The sequence below is a fragment of the Bubalus bubalis genome, chromosome 11, assembly GCF_019923935.1.
Source record: "Bubalus bubalis isolate 160015118507 breed Murrah chromosome 11, NDDB_SH_1, whole genome shotgun sequence".
NCBI lineage: Eukaryota > Metazoa > Chordata > Mammalia > Artiodactyla > Bovidae > Bubalus > Bubalus bubalis.
This window is the reverse complement of record NC_059167.1, coordinates 26,908,306-26,929,599: the sequence shown is the minus strand read 5'-3', so window position 1 is coordinate 26,929,599 and position 21,294 is coordinate 26,908,306. Positions and strand designations below refer to the sequence as shown.

The 21,294-nt window shown below is 40.5% G+C and overlaps 1 protein-coding gene across 3 annotated transcripts in view; it reads right to left on the bottom strand.

Moving 5' to 3' along the window:
• The window catches only part of ESR2 (estrogen receptor 2), a 73,112-nt gene that overhangs the window by 32,553 nt on the left and 19,265 nt on the right, over nt 1-21,294 (bottom strand). For all 3 annotated transcript variants that reach the window (XM_044924876.2, XM_044924875.2, XM_006072164.4), the window contains exons 4-7: nt 16,688-16,804; nt 10,109-10,408; nt 6,938-7,076; nt 499-632 (exon numbers count right to left, since the gene is read on the bottom strand). In XM_044924876.2, coding sequence (XP_044780811.1) covers nt 499-632; nt 6,938-7,076; nt 10,109-10,408; nt 16,688-16,804 — 690 coding nt within the window. The remainder of the gene's footprint in view (nt 1-498; nt 633-6,937; nt 7,077-10,108; nt 10,409-16,687; nt 16,805-21,294) is intronic.

The following is a 21,294-nucleotide window of genomic DNA, read 5'->3' as shown; positions in this document are numbered from 1 at the left end:
GCAAGAATACTGAAGCATCTTTACTTAAAAAATATATATATAGTGGAGTTGCCATTTCCTACTGCAGGGAATCTTCTTGACCCATGGATCAAACCTGAGTCTCCTGCATCTCCTGCATTGTCAGGCAGATTCTTTGCCACTGAGTCACCTGGGAAGCCCAATATGTCAGTTACACCACAATAAAATAAATTAGAATGTCAAAAAAACACAAAACAATGCAAGGTAAACATTTTAAAGTTCATTTTTTCCTTTTCCGGTGGAGTGGCTTGAGCCACTTTTTAAATTACCACCAGTAATTCACCTAATGAATAATTTATATTCAAATTACCAAAAGTTAAGTACAGTTTAAATCCCTATAAATGAAACAGAGAAGTCAGAAAGAAAGCCATTTTCCCCTTTTTAGGTAAAATAAGAAATTCTGTTCTCCTCAACACCATGCCGACTCTAGAAACAGCATCTCTCCCCCATAAAACATGGCCCAGCTGTGTGGTTACTTACTGGAGTTGAGGAGGATCATGGCCTTGACACAGAGATATTCTTTGTGTTGGAGTTTTAACTCACGAAACCTTGAAGTGGTTGCCAGGAGCATGTCAAAGATTTCTAGAATTCCTTCAACACATTTCCCTTCATCCCTACAAAAGTCCATTTGGAAATGTAAGAAACATATAGCTTCAGGTAACCATTAAAAGTAAGAAGTATTTTCTTTTTAATCTCAAATTTCATCTGGCACACCCTTTAACAAGGTAGTAATGAGAGCACACCCAGAAACATGAAATTACCAGAATAATTTTTATATAAGGAAGACAGGGCATTTCCTATAAGTCCCTGAACCAAACATTTGAATAAATACTATTTAGGCAACAGTGTGCACTGGAAGCACATTTGCCTTCTACCTGTTCACCAATTGTTTTCTTAAAGGAATACCATTTCTGTCTATTATTTTCGATCTAAACTATTTCAGCCAACCCTCAAAATATGACATATTTTACTAAAAAGAGACAGTTCATGTTCTCATCAGAAGACTCTAAAGTATTAATGAGAAAAGACTGAACATTACAGAAGCAAATATTCCAAAAAGAAATAACACTTTAGAGCTTAACTCTCACATCCTGGTGGTCAGTTACAAACTGGTGGGGCAATGAACAGACATTTAAATGTAGTTTGAAAAAAAGCTACTATGACATACAAAGAAATCAAAATTATAGCAGATAGATCAGAATCAGGAAAGAAAGGTAGAAACGGAGACATGATCATTTTGACTTGTCAAAGATTATTTTTAAGCAAAAGCTTTAGACAAACATTGGACCATATAATCAAAATTCTTTTGAGCACTCTTTATGGAAATGAACTGTATAAGTGTATTTTGAAGTAAATTACTTGAACTGCATCAAGAAAATACCAGCTTCAATTCACTCCAGCCAGACACATATTATTCCACCTCACTGCTCCCCCTGCCCAAAACGTGCATTATCATCCATCATAGAGCTATTGTAAGTCCTTAACAAGCAAGCAGTTGGATGATTTTGTCATGAAAGTTTCATTTGCTTCTAAAAGCCTGCAGTACACAGCAAAGGGCAGCTGTGGTAAAAGTGAAATCATGAAAGTTTCATTTTCAGTCTCTGGAGGAGCCCCTGAAGGGGACCTGAGATCTTCAAAGAACTGGCCAGTCCCTTCTTCTTCCTCCAGTCTCAACCCAGGACATTTCCAGCGATGGTGGTGTTTGGAGAAAGGGCCTCTGTAGAGTTCAGTGAACTGACACCAGTGGGTGCCACCAATCTTGGTAAAGCCTTTCCTATTTGGTGCTATGATGGCCACCCACCAGTATCCTGCACATTCCTACAAACTCACTATACAAAGTTACAAGTACGCAAAGTGCACACTTTGGCAAGCAAGTGTGGTATCTTCAGCAACCAGTCTAGAATTTCTGAAAGTGTACAGTTTAAATGATAAAATATTATGCCCCTTAGAAATCACTTCTAAGGGAAAGGCCACTTTGGAGAATCAGAGCCAAAGGTACCAAAGCCTGTAGGAAACCCCAGCCCTCCACGTGTCATCCACCCACCTCCCCTGCCCTGGCTTTTCCCAGGCAGCTTGCTGCAACTGTCCAGTAAGGACATGCATGCCCTGAACACAGCAGAGGCACAAGGAATACTTATTCACTGAATGCCCCTCAAGCCAATCACCAAATCACTCTGCCTAGGATAATGAGTTATTGGAAATTGTAATTGATGGGTTTAAGGACATTTGATACTGAGAAAAGTTAGTTTTAAAATATCTCTGGGGCCAAAAACAAAAGGTCCAACAAGTCCTGCATTGACAGTTTAGTAGTTTGGCCCTTTACTCTTTTGTGCAACTCAGAGGAGAAGTCATAGGCACACATGTGCACACACGCACACGTCCACTCCCCAAGTAGTATACGAGGGCTCCCTTGAAATTAATCCTATTTGGCAGGAGCTGTCACCTGAGCCCAAGAACACATCCCTAAATACTGAAGTTAGCACTGTTTCCTCATTAAAATACATAGTATTTTAAGTGTAAATTCACATTTCAAAAATGGAGGGAGAACTTATATCACATGGTATCTTAAGCCCTGATGAATGCTGCAATTTACAAAAATCAGAACATATGTACCTCATGGAAAAAGAGAATTTCTAAACCCATTGTAAAGAACTAGGTCTGATTGCTTTCTCCAGCAAGTGTGATAGCCAACCATCTCATTTTGGGGGTGGGGGCGGGCAAGGTTAGAATATTTTTATTCACTTCACAGGCTGTAGAAATCAAACAAATTTTTAGAAAAGGAATATGAGAAACATAGAGGCAATAAGGTAAAATACTTTATAAAGTGACAGTCTCTCAGTCATGCCCAACTCTTTGCGACCCCATGGACCATACAGTCCATGGAATTCTTCAGGCCAGAATACTGGAGTGGGTAGCCTTTCCCTTTTCCAGAGGATCTTCCTAACCCAGGGATCAAATCCAGGTCTCCTGCATTGCAGGCAGATTCTTTACTAACTGAGTCACAAGGGAAGCCCAAGAATACTGGAGTAGGTAGCCTATTCCTTCTAGCCTATTCCAGCAGATCTTCCTGACCCAAGAATGGAACTGGGGTCTCCTGCATTGCAGGCAGATTCTTTACCAACTGAGCTATCAGGGAAGCCCTTACTTTATAAAGGACACCCTAATTAAGGTTCTACTTTAAGATGAATTATACAGAATAGTGAGGAAGGACTTTAAAATATCAACAAGACCTATTTCATTTACCCTGTAAGTAACTATGGATTGACACTGATTTATGAGTAAGATATTAGGACAGGTTTAAAAGATTTGAATTCAACCAACTGGGTATATGAGTTGTCAATCTAGTAGGTATATGAGTTAGATATTAAAATATCAAAACAATATATCAAACAAAACCACTCATGGAAATTTACTTTTACACCCCATTAATCCACAGTGAAAGTGAAAAAGTGCAAGTCAGCCACTCGTGTCAGACTCTTTGCAACCCCATGGAGTATATAGTCCATGGAATTCTCCAGGCCAGAATACTGGAGTGGGTAGCTGTTCCTTTCTCCAGGGGATCTTCCCAACCCAGGGATCGAACCCAGCTGAGCCACCAGGGAAGAACAAGAATACTAGAGTGGGTAGCCTATCCCTTCTCCAGGGGATCTTCCTGACCCAGGAAGTGAATCAGGGTCTCCTGCATTGCAGGTCGATTTCTTACCAGCTGAGCTACCAGGGAAGCCCATTTACCCATAAACCAGTGCTAAATAAAAATAAAAGTAGTAGTTTCAAGCAGACTATTATTTGATAACAAAATAAAAATATTCCATTTGATGCCAAGGACATCTTGAAAGAGATGTCCTTTGGGGCTCACTGCTTTGTACTGACAGTACACATGTGGCTAATGAACCACAACTCGTCTACCTGTGTGAGAGGCAATGGGGTTGGGAGACACATGGGAAGGACTTTAATATTCAACTAAGGTGGAATGATCTGAGTACAAAGGGGAAATAAAAATTTAGAAGTGAAAATTCTGTGGGTCTCTTAAAGAAAATTCAATATAAAAATACCTAACATGAATGAAAACTCAGCACATTTACATTTGTCAGTCCATAGAACTCCATAAACATCCACTTCCTCTGACTCTGTAATAACATTTGACAGTTTTCCCTTCCCTGGTGGCTCAGCTGATGTTAAGGACACATAATGTCTTAGCATATACGATTTCTCAAATAAGTAGAAGTTCAAATTCTCTGGTAGATCTTCATGTGAATTGGGATTCTAGTGATTACCTAAAGAGCGACCTTGTTAGAAATAAGCTGAGATACCTGGATTTTTCGCTCATCCTCAGTAGGTTCAAGGTTTTTCACTGCAGAAGCCTCAACAAGAATAAAGGGAAACAGAAATTATAGTCTCAGTCTCCACAAATAAATAGGCTAATTTAGTTGTATTCACTGCTTAAATGGTCATACTACCACATAGAGGAACTCTGACAGGACAATCCACCAAAAGACAGTTACTTTCGAGTAGTGTGAAAAAGTTTTATTCACATTGCAGAAAAGATTCCCATTAGAACTCCTTTATGGTAAATAATTTGACTTTTGGAATTGTCAAAAATGTTTAAACATGCTTGAATAAGCAACTCCTCCAGATATATACCCATTACACTAAAATATATTTATGCTGTATATATAATAGATGTACTAAGAATCTGAGACTTGAAATTCTAGACTTTACAGAGTGCTCAAAACAAGTGGAACCTGCAACAAAAAATAACAACTAGTAGACACTCAAAGAAAAATGCCTGTTCAATGTGAACGCACTTACAATTCCCAAGAACTCCTCTTCTACACTCAAATACACACAATTTCTATAAATTCTTCTCTTCTAATGTAAGTCTAATTAAAATAAATATATAAGAAAAATTACTTCTTTTTCTTCTATTACTTAACCAACAGGTAGGCCTAAAATTTATCTGGGATTTGTGTCAATTTACAATAACCTATTTACATATAGGAGTTGAACCCATACAAAAAGGCGAGTTTGTTGTATTAAAAACCAGGAGTGAAACAGTCACTGAAAATAAACTCTAAATGTGGCAACACTTTAGAAATCAACACAAAAAAGCAAACCCAGTCCCAAAGTCTGTAAATGTATTAGTTTACCAAAGGACAGAATTTCCTAGCACTAACTTCTAGGGAATTATGTGTGTATATTCATGTGTGTGTGTGTGCGCGCGCGTGCATGTGTGTATATGTGCACCTTTATCTAAATTCCAAGTGGAACACATTGAATGCAGGAATGAATGACAGTGATGGTGTGACTGGGTGCTTGGCCTTTCAGCCTGCCTTGCAACATGGTATCGTGAAATGACAGCTGGAGGAGTAAGTTTTTTGAAATGGCCAGAGAGTAAAATAGAGTTGTTCTAAGATAAAAGAATAAAGCAGAAAGTTACTTTGCCTTTGGCCTCCTCCTCTTTTCTCATCCAGTTCTCTATCCTGCTGAGAGGCATGTACTGTTGTTGGTAAGAGGGTGAACTTCACAGCCAGTCCCCGTGTCCATCACCATAACTGCAGGCAATCTACCTAACCTCCCACTTCCATACCTGAAGGAAAGGGATGATAATGGTGCTCACCCAAAAAGGGCTACTGTGATGTAATGACCTAAGACATTAGTGCTTAAGATGGTGCCTGGCACATATAGCCCAATAAGTTAGCTATTTTGATTGCTACTGAAGGGTCTGGGCTTCCAGAACCTCCCTCTGGGCTTGCTGCTGCTAGAGCCATAGTCCATGCTCCAGCTCCTCCCAAAGGCCCTGCTCTCCACCAAAACACCTCCGTCACTTAGAACAGCGCTCTTTGTCAATGTCATCATCTCCGACAACAGGAGGAGTAGGTGCTAACACCCTGGCTATTACTTTTCATCTGAGTAAGGTGTGCATGGGGAGCTTCTGAAGACCTAAAGAGGTAGTGCCAAGAGCTGGGGGCAGATCCTTTCCCTCCAGGCTTAGGGTCCAATGTGACTGAACACTCAACACTAGCACTTTTTCAATTCAAGGAAGACAAAAATCAATTTCCGTGGAGATTCTCAAACTGTTCAAATACAACACAAAGAAAGTGTTCTACTTTTCCTACTAAAAAGCTTCCATGTTGCTGTACATTCCAGCTTTTCCTCCATGTACAGTTCACTGAGTCAATTAAAAAGTGGTTTCTTTTCCACGCCATCTTCAAAAGAAAACTAAATACAAGAAAATTGGGGAGGGAGGAGGGTTCAGGATGGGGAACACAGGTATACCTGTGGCGGATTCATTTCAATATTTGGCAAAACTAATATAGTAAAGTTTAAAAATAAAATAAAATTAAAAAAAAATAAATGCAAGAAATTATAGCATTAGCCCTATCATTCCCCAGTTTCCATCAACTTTCATCTGGTTTTAATAACCATTCCTTCCACTGCTTTGCCCAAAATGCTATATAATGTGTGTCGTTAGAGTGAGTTAAAGCATGTAAAAATAAACTTGATAGATTTATAAGAATTTTACCACCGGTCCAGATAGCTGGAGATGTAAATGGCCCCTACTAGTGGAAAGAACAGCAGGACAGCTTAAAAATTAAACCCCCAAAATGGATTTTTTGTAATGCAGGAAAGCCTAAGGCGAGCTTCACACCGAGTGCCCACACACCCTCAGGACACAGGCCCTTGTGTGGTCTGGCCAGTGAGCGCTACTGCATCGCAGGGAAGAATGAGTCACGGGACAATGAATCATTGTACTCAGGCTTCCCAGGTTCTTGACCCAGTGAAGGAGCCTACGACCTTCTCCTCCTCCTACGTGCCCTTTCAGGAGTGAGGTTTTCATTGCAGAACTCAGGACTCTGTTCCCACTTCACTTGGCACTTCACTCAAGTTGGAGAAGAAATACAAGGAATTTGTGTCTCACCTGTCCAGAACGAGGTCTGGAGCAAAGATGAGCTTGCCGGGGTGGTCGATGGAGCGCCACATCAGCCCCACCATGAGCACCTCCAACCAGCAGCTCTCCAAGAGCCGCACTTGGTCGTACAGGCTGAGCTCCACGAAGCCTGGGGAAAGCAAGAGGCTGTGAGCATACCTGCCCTCCTCCTCAGCTCCCTGATTCCATTAAAAAAAAAAAAAAAAAAAAAGCAAGTTTTGAAAAGCTAAGAAAACACAAATCACCCAGAGTGCAGGGGAAATCAATATTTTAAAGATGTGGTTAATAGCTGGTGAGGAAGAAAATCCTGAATTCAGAGCGAGTAACTCACAATTTCTAGTCTCGAATACCTTCTAGAGAGAAATGTACATCATTCATAATTTCCAAAGGATTATTAGCTGGGCTTATACAGCTCCCAGACACATGCTAGGGAAGAAGACAAAGCTGGCACTGACCTTTGTTAGTTGTATCCCAGTAATCCCTCTGCACTACCGAGAAAGATAGAGTTCAGACACCAGCCAGAGGGGCTGCCTGTCTGGCCCAGCCCATGATGGGGGCAGGAGGAGTTAAGGGGACAGGATAGTGGGGGTGATGGGTGGGGGGCTTGCCGAGAAAACAGGACCAGCTCCTGCAGAAAGTCAAAGTTCCAGCTGAAAGAGTTTCTCCAATCGTTTACCATTTCCCATCTAGTATTAGAATCATTCTTCTGAGTGGGTGCACTTGTTTCTGGGCTATTCTATGCTGAAGAACACACATAACAACAGAAACAGGTCCCTAAGGGAAAACTTCAGAAGCAGAGATCACTGGGGCTTCCTCCAAAAGTCATGATAAGAGGAAGAAGCCGTATAACATAAATATAGTCAACAAACAAATGACCTTGGAGTGCAATAGACTTTGGTTAGAACCCCTGCTCAGCCTCATCCCAGCTAGTTACTTAATCTTCTTTTAAATATTTGTTTTTCCTACAGAAAAAATGGGGGCAACAATGCCTACCTCTGAGAATTTCCTAGAGGTGAGCTCTCTCATCATCCTCATTTTAAGGATGAAGACACGATGGCACAGAGAACATATGTGGTTCAACTCTTTGAACAATTATAACAGAAATCTGAACAAAGGAGAACTGAATGGAAAGATGGATAAATCCTTTCCAAAGCCACATCCTACACACTCAGTTCACATTCCTGGTATGTGTACACATTCCAACCTCACCCACAGTTACAGACAATAAGCCTGCCCAAGGAAGATCAAGCTTTTCATACTTACAGGTCTTCAACAAAGCCAAGGCTAGGTGATAGACTAAAATTTTTTTGGTGGGGGCTAGACAATGGCAATGAAGAAGAAGGCAATGGCACCCCACTCCAGTACTCTTGCCTGGAAAATCCCATGGACGGAGGAGCCTGGAAGGCTGCAGTCATGGGGTCGCTGAGGGTCGGGCACGACTGAGTGACTTCCCTTTCACTTTTCACTGTCATGCATTGGAGAAGGAAATGGCAACCCACTCCAGAATTCTTGCCTGGAGAATCCCAGGGATGGCGGAGCCTGGTGGGCTGCCATCTATGGGGTCGCACAGAGTCGGACACGACTGAGGCGACTTAGCAGACAATGACTATGCTAGCTGATAAAGTGGGGGGAAAAATTCCACAACTTCAGACTATGCCTAAGCTTTCAGAAAATTTTCCAAAACACCAGGCTTGAAGAGGGACTGATGCAGCTTAAGAGATCTGTTTTGCTCTGGCACAAAGAAGCTACACAGCTCTCAGAAGTAATTAATCACCACTCTCCAGGTGGGGTCTTTAAAACTAGGCTTGGCATACACATAGATCAAAAGCTAGAGGAAAAAAAAGAAGAAAAAAAGCTAGAGGAAACTGCACCAGTATTGTCTCCTATGGGAAAGAGCTCAGGAAAAAAAACATCATTCTGGCAAAGGAGAAGATGCTAAACCATCAAAACTGAAGTGGAAAAACCTGAAAATTCTCAGAAAGCTCAGGAGTCAACAAATGACCCCTATGGATCCTATTCTCTGAGACCCTTAACCCAGGTGCTCTTCCCCCAGCTCCCTCAATCTTCAAAATCTGCCTAATGTAGTTGCTACCCTCTAGGCCATGGGAATCATCCTTAGTGACTTAGAACTTGGAGACCTCATTTCTTAGACAAAAAAGATGTACATGGAGAAGCCCTTCCAGAGGAAGCATGGGTTGCTTTCAATGTATGTTAGAATCCTTGATTCATTCTTTCACGGAAATACCAATTCAAATAACTAGATGGTGACCGTGCAGTAACTTGGGCGTACATGTTACAAGCTGGTCTGGGAAAATGAATGCATTATAGAATAGAAAATGCATGTTCTAAATGACAATTCAGGAATAACCAAACCCATTTTTAATTTTACCATTTTTAATGGTTAAAAACCATTCCAGGTTTACTGATGATCCATGTTACTTTTGTAGCTGATTTACTCTATCCATTTTATTCATTTATGTATGTATTACTGATTTTTTTCTTTATTGAAACACAATTTTGCAATTCCTATTTAGCATCTGAGAAACCTTTCACTTTCATACTGTGAAAGGTCATACTGTGCCCCACCCCACTCTCACCTGATCACACCCCTCCTCCCAAGGTGATGAGTCCACAGCCAGGAGATGGCTTAAGGTGGAGCCCAGATTTCTTTCTTTTAGACCATGCTTCAGGTCCCAGGACCTTAAAATTCCCTGCCTAAATGGCCCCACACCCACATCCAGAGCATGGGTGGGTCTCTTCCCTGGGTCTATCTTCCCAGAACATATCTAGGCATGAGATATAGCCAAACCAGCTAATGTCTGTAGGAGATGTGAACAGGCAGGATTCAGTGTGTGCAAGGTAGTGTGGAATCAGTGGAGCGGGAAACAGGGGTGGACAGGAAGAGAAGGGGCCCACCATATACCACTCCTTCTGCCCTGCCATGTCTGGTACAGAACTCAGAGGAATTCAAGAATTCTAAATTGAAACCTGGCCACCTGTGTTGAAGGCACAAGTGTCAAGATAAGAAGAAAGGATGTATTCCATTTAAAGCTTATAAATCAAGCTGTCAAACCACTAATCCATTCTGTATTCGTGCCCCATAAAGGTTAGAAGCAGGCCTTTCTACAAATAAATTTAAAGCTAAGACTCAGAAGGCCCTACCCGGAATCTTCTTGGCCCAGCTGATCATGTGTACCAGCTCCTTGTCGGCCAGCTTGGTGAGGGACATCATCATGGAGGCCTCAGTGAAGGGTGCGCTGGGGCGGCTCATGAGCACGTGGGGCGGCTCAGCCTCCAGGAGCGTAAGCACCAGCTGCTCTGGGCTCAGGGCACTCAGCAGCAGCTCCTTCACTCGGGTCATGGGTCCTCCGTTCCTCTTGGTTTTGCTCAGGCAGTGCAGCTGCTCATCAGAATTTCTCTGCCTTCGCACTATGCGGTACCCACACCTTTCTCTCCGGGAGCCTAAAAGAGAGCAGATAACACAGTGCTTTCCCCGTCTCTTCCCCAACGCAGCATCAGGTTCCCCCAGTCACCAGGATGAAAACAGAAATCATTGTAAGACCTGAGTCTCTTCATAGAATATGGCTTAGAACACGAGTCTGATTTTTATTTCTGGAGCCTGTGAGGCATGTACTAAAGATTATTACATTTGTGACTGTATTAGCAAAATCAATAATGGCTTTTTAGAGACAACAGCCCAAATGATCTTTAGGTTTCCATTTCAAGATCATCTATTCCATTTCTAAACCTAAATCCATCTTTCTTTTAAAGAGTACTAACAGACTTCAGTTTCCAAACCATGAAATTAGGAATTTTCTTCAAGCAGAAGATAGGGAAAAGTAGGAACTGACTATAAATAATACATGTTTATAATACATCCTTAAATTTTTTCTGCATGTATGTATGTGTCTGTGTATTCTTTTTTTACATACTTACACAAATAAGTTTATTTCAAATAATAAGTTAACTGAAAAAATTTGAGATTAGATATATCTTTTTTAATCTAGACATAACGCTCAAAATTCCCCAAACTAGGCTTCAACACTATGTGAACTGAGAACTTCCAGATGTTCAAGTTGGATTTAGAAAAGGCAGAGGAGCCAGAGATCAAATTGCCAACATCCGTTGTATCATAGAAAAAGCAAGAGAATTCCAGAAAAACATCTACTTCTGCTTCATTGACTATGCTAAAGACTTTGACTGTGTGGATCACAACAAACTGTGGAAAATTCTTCAAGAGATAGGAATACCAGACCACCTTACCTGTCTCCTGAGAAATCTGTATGCAGGTCAAGAAGCAATAGTTAGAACTGGATATGGAACAACGGACTGGTTTCAAATTGCGAAAGGTGTACATCAAGGCTGTATATTGTCACCCTGCTTATTTAACTTATACGCAGAGTACATCATGAGAAACGCTGGGCTGGAAGAAGCACAAGCTGGAATCAAGATTGCCGGGAGAAATATCAATAACCTCAGATATGCAGATGACACCACCCTTATGGCAGAAAGTGAAGAGAAACTAAAGAGCCTCTTGATGAAGTGAAAGAGGAGAGTGAAAAAGTTGTCTTAAAACTCAACATTCGAAAAACTAAGATCATGGCAACTGGTCTCATCACATCATGGCAAATAGATGGGGAAACAATGGAAACAGTGAGAGACTTTATTTTCTTGGGCTCCAAAATCACTGCAGATGGTGATTGCGCCATAAAATTAAAAGACGCTTACTCCTTGGAAGAAAAGTTATGACCAACCTAGACAGCATATTAAAAGGCAGAGTCATTATTTTGCCAACAAAGGTCCATCTAGTCAAAGCTATGGTTTTTCCAGTAGTCATGTATGGATGTAAGAGTTGGACCATAAAGAAAGCTGAGTGCCAAAGAATTGATGCTTTTGAACTGTGGTGTTGGAAAAGACTCTTGAGAGTCCGTTGGACTGCAAGGAGATGAAACCAGTCAATCCTAAAGGAAATCAGCCCTGAATATTCATTGGAAGGACTGATTCTGAAGCTCCAATACTTTGGCCACCTGATGCCAAGAGCCAACTCTTCAGAAACACCCTGATGGTGGGAAAGACTGAAGGCAGGAGGAGAAGGGGACGACAGAGGGTGAGATGGTTGGATGGCATCATTGACTCATGGACATGAGTTTGAGCGAGCTCCAGGAGATGGTGAAGGACAGGGAGGCCTGGCGGGCTGCAGTCCATGGGGTCGCAAAGAGTCGGACACGACTGAGCAACTGAACAACAACAACAGAGGCTGGTTATTAAGGGCTACATCTAACACAGAGAAACTGGAAGTAAAAGAGCAGAAAAAGATTTGGCAAAAGTTAACCAAATAAATTGGAGTTACTGTCAATATCAGACAAACTTTAAGACAAAAATCATTATTAAGGTCTCATAAGTAGATTATAAAAGAAAGATAAATAATTCTAAATTCATATACATCAAAACAATTTGAAATAATTATTACATACTAGGTCAACTTTAACTAAAACTGCTATTATACAGATCATATTCTCTGACCACAATAAAATAAAAATAGACATCAGTAACAAAAATATAATTCCCGAAGCCCTATATATATATACACACACACATATAGGCAAAATATTTCTAAATATCCACTGATAAATGTAAAAAATATAAATGTAAAATGTAAAAAATGTAAAATGGGATTTAAAAAGACATTAATCAGGATGTCATTAGCATGGGCACAACATTTATATAAATTTTCCCTAAAAAAATAATCTAAAACTTAAAATCAGAATGCCTACTTTCTATACTCCCACCATTGCCTTTGTTCACTAAATTCAATTGTCCACATTTATAAAAGGAAATATATATATATATATATATACACACCACCTTTTTATATATATAAAAAGGCGGTATGAGCAAATTTATTTACTTCCAAGAAAATTTATCTGAATTTCTCTTATCCTTGGCTAATTACAGTAGAAAGAAGGGCTCTATTCATCTAGGGATAACTGAATCGAACAAAATAATCAAGAAAAGAGTTAAAAGCCTAGAATGTAATTTATTTTATTAGTAATCACATAGAGAACTATTATTTATTTACATATATTATATATTTATTATTATTATTAAAGATAAATTATACTTCCAGGGAAAAATGGGATAAAATGTATTGCTTAAGAGAGTATCTTTCTAATCACATATTTCTCTTCTGTGGAGAATATGAGGATAAGGAGTTTACAAAACAGACCCCATACAAAGTGAAAGGTTTTGAATCCAAACATTCAAATTTATTTAACCAAATTTCCCCAACAAAGTTCCATGTACTAGACCCTGTTCTAAGTTAGGATCAATAAAATAAAGCCCTTAGAATCTATCAATAGAGCTCCTAAGGTAAATAAAGTTGTATTCTATACACTGGAATAAAATGAAATTGAGAAGGTCAAAAAATAAAGCCATTGACAAAGAACTCACATTTCTGTACCAAGGACATTCCCAGGGTTATGGCTTTGACACTGTAATCTAGGCAGAGTCACTCAGTGCGCCTGAGTGAGCTTAATGAGAAATTACCAAATAGGAGCACTCCATATTAGAAAGTGCCCCAGTAATACTGGAAGCTTCTATGTGCCAGGCTTTGTGTATTACTGTACATAGATTATCCCTTTCTGACAACTGCCTGAGAGGACACGTGGTATTACTATCTTCAACATACAGGGGATGATCCAGGCATAACAGCTCAAGTAACTTGCCCAAGGTAGAAAAGCTAGAAAATAGCAGAAGCAGGACCGAAACCCAAGCAGTGGTCTGAATCCAGAGCTGGTGCTTTTAGCTACTACTTTATATCACCTCCCCAACAAATCACTTTCAAGTATCTATACAGCAGGCAAATAAAGAGATGGCATCAAAAGATGCTGAGCAGTTGTCCCGACAGAGGGCTACAGATCAGATACACAGTTATTCAGATCAGTTTGCTGGCTACTTGCATTGCTGCTGCTGCTACTGCTGCTAAGTCGCTTCAGTCGTGTCCGACTCTGTGCGACCCCATAGATGGCAGCCCACTAGGCTCCCCCATCCCTGGGATTCTCCAGGCAAGAACACTGGAGTGGGTTGCCATTGCCTTCTCCAGTGTATTGCATTGCATAATACTTGTATTGCATTGCAATACTTGTATAATGCAATACTTGCATTGCAGTGTATTCTTATAATGAAGGTTTTCCTCTGAAGCTAGCCTGGGTGGGTATCCTTCTACCATTTAAACAACCTTATTAATACCTCAGTGGAAAGGACAAGATTGGAAATGAAGAAGAAAAAGGTGCTGACTGAAGGGAAAGGATTTCTGAATAAAAGGGGGAAGTGGAATTAGATAGAAGGAAGAATCTAGATGATGGATTTTCTCAGGAGGGCAGACAAGAGGGCTGGAAAAGGAGAAAAGCCACAGTTTATGAAACTTACTCCTAATGGTCTTTCCTTGTGGTCAGTAAAGAGCCAAAATACCCATCTGTTTGCACATCAACCCATCTCATTTCTTCTGTAATCTCCAAAGATAATGCACATCTTTTTCTTAGTTCTATCCAGTGACTTTTTGGTCAAATTCAGTGACCTTTTCCAGGAAAATTTTAGGTATATCCCTGAACTCTGGTGCTCCCAACTTAGATGTGTTTTTCAACGAGAGAGGGAGAAAAAGGAAGGAAAAGTAATATTCAATGCCACACACTGTGCTAGGTCTTTATTCCTCACAAAACTCAGTGAAGCAGATATCTCCGCTTCAGAGATAAGGAAAACAAGGGCCAGAAAGGTTAGGTCATTTAAGCACTGTCACAGTTAGCAAGAAGCGATGAGACAAAAAAAGGAGATTTCATCTATGCAGGGATTCAGGCCTCCTGTTCCTCTCACCACATATACTGCCCCCTACAGGTAGAGTGTATGCGCTACTGCCCCAGTCCCAAACCAAGAGAACCACAGCCACTAACAGATTCTAGCACATTGAAAACATTCTTTTCCTAAGATTAAATTAGAAATCATTTATTTAAAATATGCAATTTAAAATACTGTTTTACTTAAAACATGACATATTTATTTGCAGTCTTTAGTTAGAAGGCCAAGGGATTTCTCTTTAAACACTTCTGCCAATTTAAGTCACAAGTTACGCTGTCTCTAGATTTTCAGTTTCAGCTTTCTTAAAACAGAGCAAGAAACTTACACACTCATAAAGCACTCTGAATGCAGACTCTTTCTAGGTTTATGATGATTTTGCCCTAATCTGACCCATACCTAACCCAATAGCTGTTAGTCCTTCACATTTTACTCAAAGCTTTCACAGAACAACTATCTTTTCCTACTCATATTTCATATGTTTGCATAAATTTTAAATTATATGACTTAACAATTACAATGAGTAGAAACAGATTGGGAAGAAGTTAGTGGTTACTAATAAGGATATAACTGAAGTGGCATTTATGAAAGTAACCAATACCCACTGGGAGGTCATTGGCAGGATGTTTTACAGAGGAAATGGAGAACATCAGTGATTTTAGAAAGCCAGAGAACTAATTAAAAGAACTTCTGCTGTAATTCTGAACTAGAGGAAGGGACAAAGAATGTTTGAGGGCAGAGCTACTAAGAGATTATCAGAAAAGAAAGGACTTAAAAAAATTTTTTTTCAAATAGTTACAAAGAGAGAAATTACACCAAACTACTGCTAAAATACTGGCTGGCAGAAGAATAAGAAAAGTTTAGGCAGAGTTGACATGAGTGCATATAAACAAGCAAATGTGTACAGACACATGAATTGAGTTAGCTGGCTGGAGGAAGCAGATTGTAAGCATCATTGTCAGTTGTTACACTAGTGTTCCCATTTCCCTCTGTCTCTTCATGCATGTATACATGTGTGTATACACATATATATGCACACATACCATCTCAGAACAAATTCATGCTCTATGTGCTTTCCATAGGTCTATCATGTTTCTGACTCCTGCATATATATTTTTTCCATTTCTAGAAAGTTAATGGAGTGACAGGCATGAGTCATCCCAGTAACCCACAATATAGTCTACCTTCTTGTCACAGCTTTAACTGTGAACATGTACCAGAACTTCATCCTGGGACTTTTCAAGGCCTCGGGCGGATGGTGATCCAGCCTATATGAGCACTTCAGTGGCTAGAGTTCTGTAATTCATGCAGCAGCCTATTCCAGTGTCAGACCATTTGACCTGGAGAAAGTTCTTCCTTATGCAGGGCCCAAATCTGCCTCCTGCAACTTGTTTCTGTTCACCCCAGCTCCATCCTCCAGTTACAGAGACTAAGTCAATGCCTCTGCCATGGGACAGCATGCAAACACTTGAAGATAATTCAGTTTAGTTCAGTCGCTCAGTCGTATCCAACTCTTTGTGACCCCATGAATCGCAGCACACCAGGCCTCCCTGTCCATCACCAACTCCCAGAGTTCACCCAGACTCACATCCATCGAGTCAGTGATGCCATCCAGCCATCTCATCCTCTGTCGTCCCCTTCTCCTCCTGCCCCCAATCCCTCCCAGGATCAGAGTCTTTTCCAATGAGTCAACTCTTCGCATGAGGTAGCCAAAGTACTGGAGTTTCAGCTTTAGCATCATTTCTTCCAAAGAAATCCCAGGGCTGAAGATAATTACCGGGCCCTAAATCTCCTCTCACCCAGACTCCATGTCTTCAGGTCCTCAAACTGTCCCCAGTTTGACCTGGCTCTCAGCATGTCCCACATACCACAGAAGGGGACGGGAACACTCACCACACTTCACCATTCCAACCTCATAGCACTTCCGAAGTCGACAGGCCTGACAGCTTTTACGTCGGTTCTTATCTATGGTACACTGATTTGTAGCTGGACAAATATAATCATTATGTCCTACAACAGAGCAAAAAAAAAAAAGGAAGTTTATTGTTACAATATTTTGGATAATTCTCTTTTCTGGTCAACAACACAGCTAAAGCCACGCAGCTGAGAAATAGGAAAACAGCTTCTAGCTACAGGAACAGGTGTAAAAACCAAGTGCCACCTCATCAGTGCCTCGTTAGTGAGTAAAAGAAATCTAGGAATATTTTGATATCCTACATCTTGACCAGTAGGCTATTCTCTGCATGTTTTTAGAATTCTCAAGAGATACACTTAGAAATACTCTTCTTTGGACATGGAAAGTGAGACAATCACCTGAAATTGATTCAGTCAAAGTTACAAAATTCCTCAAGAGTAGTACTTGGTGTCCGGTCAGCAAACTAAACTCCTTGTACTCTTTTGCATACATTTTTCTTTGGGATTTAACATGACTTTTTAGTGGGAATTCATAGCTAAGAGAACTAAACTCATCAATAAGAGAATATAAAAAATCAGCAAACTAAACAAGGAAAAAAAGAAGTACCACTTGATAATCACCAGATTTTAAAGACCCCTTCAAAAAGACATAGTTCCATGATTGAAACATAATGAAATTTTATAATCCTCTCTCCTTTCAGGTAGATTCCAGATTCCAGTAACATGTGTTCAAAAAAACATAAATTGAACTTCAGTTGTTTGTGACTTGCCAGCCATGCCCTGAGTTGGCTTAGGTACCAGCAAAGGCACCTGAGAGATGCAAAAACCACTCTCTCAAGTGACCCTCCATCCTGGCCATGTACAGGAAGCAATGTCTTCTTAGCCTGACACATCAACATTTCTGACCTCCTACTGATATCCAGGTTCTTTCCATGAGCACCTCATTTACTCATATAACTTCCCTATAAAGAGCTATGATCCCGATTTTACAAATGAAAACACTTAAGCTCAGTTCAATAATCTTAAAGTTACTGCTTTTTCATTTTGCATAATAAATTCCTTTAAAAGCTTAAAATAAAACAAATGTATTATCTCATAGTTCCCATGAGTAGACAGTTCAAGGAAAATTTACTCAGGGTCCCAGCAAAGCTTCAACCAATGTGTTGACAGGGCTGTGGCCTCATCTGAGGTTCAGGGTCCTCTTCCAAGCTCATTCAAGTTGTTGATAGAATTAATTCCTTGCAGTTGTAGGACTGAGGTCCCCATTTTCTTGCTAGTTATAGTCTGGACACCGCTCCTAGCTCCTAGAGGCACTTGCCCAGAAGCACTTGACAACAGGATGTCCGCTTTCCTCCAGGGTAGGAGGAGCGCATCTCTGACTCCACTCCTCTCCCCAGGCTGCTATGATGGAGTCTCACATAACCACAAGAGGCGATCCCATCACCATTTGCCATATAATGTAACCTAACTAACACAGTCACTCATTATAGATACATTATATATATATATAACATTTTTATTTATGTTTTATGTTTATGGCAATTCCTTCATAGCTCAGTCGGTAAAGAATCTGCCTGCAAAGCTGGAGACCCAGGTTCGATTTCTGGGTCAGGAAGATCCTCTGGAGAAGGAAATGGCAATCCACTCCAGCATTCTTGCCTGGAAATTCCCATGGACAGAGGAGCCTGGCGGGCTACGGTCCATGGGGTCGCAACAGTCAGACATGACTTAGCAACTAAACCGCCACCACCATAAACATTTTAAGGGACAGATAATTATCTTGTTATTGGTTTTATCCTCACTTATATTAAAAAATAAATTTTAAAAACCAAAATATATTTCTAATAGAGACTTTCTATTGTAGTTTCGAATATAATGCTTTATAGTTTGAAGGTAAATGTAATCCCACAGTATTTCCCATAGCAGGAGCAATCTTTTACATATCTTCTAAAGCCTCAAAGAACTGTACATGATGTTATTCTCACTGATTTTATAATGAGGTTTACAACAATAAGCATTTAAAGAACAACTAGAGGTTGGTCACAGTGGCTGCGACGGCACACGGGCACGGCCGAGAAGAGCTGCCCCAGGCCCGAGAAAAGGCAGAGGAACCAGAGACCAAATGGCCGACATCCACTGGATTATGGAAAAAGCAAGAGAGTTCCAGAAAAACATCTATTTCTGCTTTATTGACTATGCCAAAGCCTTTGACTGTGTGGATCACAATAAACTGTGGAAAATTCTGAAGGAGATGGGAATACCAGACCACCTGACCTGCCTCTTGAGAAACCTGTATGCAGGTCAGGAAGCAACAGTTAGAACTGGACATGGAACAACAGACTGGTTCCAAATAGGAAAAGGAGTACGTCAAGGCTGTATATTGCCACCCTGCTTATTTAATTTACATGCAGAGTACATCATGAGAAATGCTGGACTGGAGGAAGCACAAGCTGGAATCAAGATTGCCGGGAGAAATATCAATAACCTCAGATATGCAGATGACACCACCCTTATGGCAGAAAGTGAAGAAGAACTAAAGAGCCTCTTGATGAAAGTGAAAGAGGAGAGTGAAAAAGTTGGCTTAAAGCTCAACATTCAGAAAACGAAGATCATGGCATCTGGTCCCATCACTTCATGGCAAATAGATGGGGAAACAGTGGCTGAATTTATTTTTCTGGGCTTCAAAATCACTGCAGATGGTGACTGCAGCCATGAAATTAAAAGACGCTTACTTCTTGGAAGGAAAGTTATGACCAATCTAGACAGCATACTGAAAAGCAGAGACATTACTTTGTCAACAAAGGTACATCTAGTCAAGGCTGTGGTTTTTCCAGTGGTATGGATGTGAGAGTTGGAGTGTGAAGAAAGCTGAGTGCCGAAGAATTGATGCTTTTGAACTGTGGTGTTGCAGAAGACTCTTGAGAGTCCCTTGCACTGCAAGGAGATCCAACCAGTCCATCCTAAAGGAGATCAGTTCTGGGTGTTCATTGGAAGGACTGATGTTGAAGCTGAAACTCCTATACTTTGGCCACCTGATGCGAAGAGCTGACTCACTGGAAAAGACCCTGATGCTGGGAAAGATTGCAGGCAGGAGGAGAAGGGGACGACAGAGGATAAGATGGTTGGATGGCATCACCGACTCAATGGATATGGGTTTGGGTGGACTCTGGGAGTTGGTGATGGACAGGGAGACCTGGCATGCTGCAGTTCATGGGGTCACAAAGAGTCGGACACAACTGAGCGACTGAACTCAACTGAGAGGTTGGTCTCAGAGTTTGTTGTAAAAAAGCATTTTAATTTTTTAAAAAAGGATTGGAAAACACAATAATATGAAGACAAATAGCCTAGAGAATGCCGTGTGCAAGAAGGTCATAGTAATTCACTTCATTTCTAGCAAAAAGAAAAAAGTCCTTGAACTGCAGCAAACACTGCACATATTAAAATGGTTTTCTTGCTCTGTGCCACAGTCTGAGAAGCATACTACTCTACATGAACAGAACTAAGAAAGATGCAAAGCAAAATTCAAGGCAAATCATGAAGCTAATTCTTTAAGATATAAAGTTTTACAGGGAGGCCTGGCTTGCTGCAGTCCATGGGGTCACAAAGAGTCAGACATGACTGAGTGGCTGAACTGAATCCATACAAAGTACTCAATTATAGTTTGTTGAAGAAATGAATGCATATGAATGTGTGGGCTTCCCCTGTGGCTCAGACAGTAAAGAATGTGCCTGCAATTCAGAATACCTGAGTTCAATCCCTGGGTGGAAGATCCCCTGGAGAAGGGAATGGCTACCCATATCTGACTCTTCGCGACCCCACGGACTGTAGCTCACAAGGATTCTCTGTCCATCGATTCTCCAGGCAAGAATTCTGGAGTGGGCTGCCAATCCCTCCTCCAGGGGATCTTCCTGATGCAGGGATCAAACTCACATCTCTTACGTTTCCTGCATTGGTAGGCAGATTCTTTACCCCTAGCGCCACATACGGAGCTTATCATACAAGTAGCAATTTTACTCATAAGTATTTACCCAGAAGAAACAAAAAGATATGTCTAAACAGAGATATGCATAAATGTTCACAGCAGTTTTATTCAAAATAGCATAGAACTAGAAACAATTCAAATGAACACATAAACATGTAATTCCCTGGTGGTTCAGTGGTTAGGACTCCACACTTCCCTCCCAGAGTTCTATCCCTGGTCAGAGAACTAAGATCCCACAAACCTTGCAATGTAACCAAAAAAAAGAACAAATAAACAAAATGGGGTACACTTACTGGAATATTAGTAACAAAATGGAATGAACTACTAATACATCCAACAACACAGATAAATCTTAAAAGCATCATGATAAGTGAAAGAAACCATACGCAAATGGTTACAAACTTTAAGATGCAATTCTATGACACTCTAGAAAAGGCAAAATTATAAGGACAGAAAATGGATCAAGGGTCCACCAGGGCCTGGAAGCTTGGGCAAAATTGGCTGCAATGGGTATGAAGGAATATTTTGAGGTTATAGCAATGTTCTGTTTCTTAATTAAGGTGTTGGTTACATGACTACATATATTTTCAAAATTCATAAAACT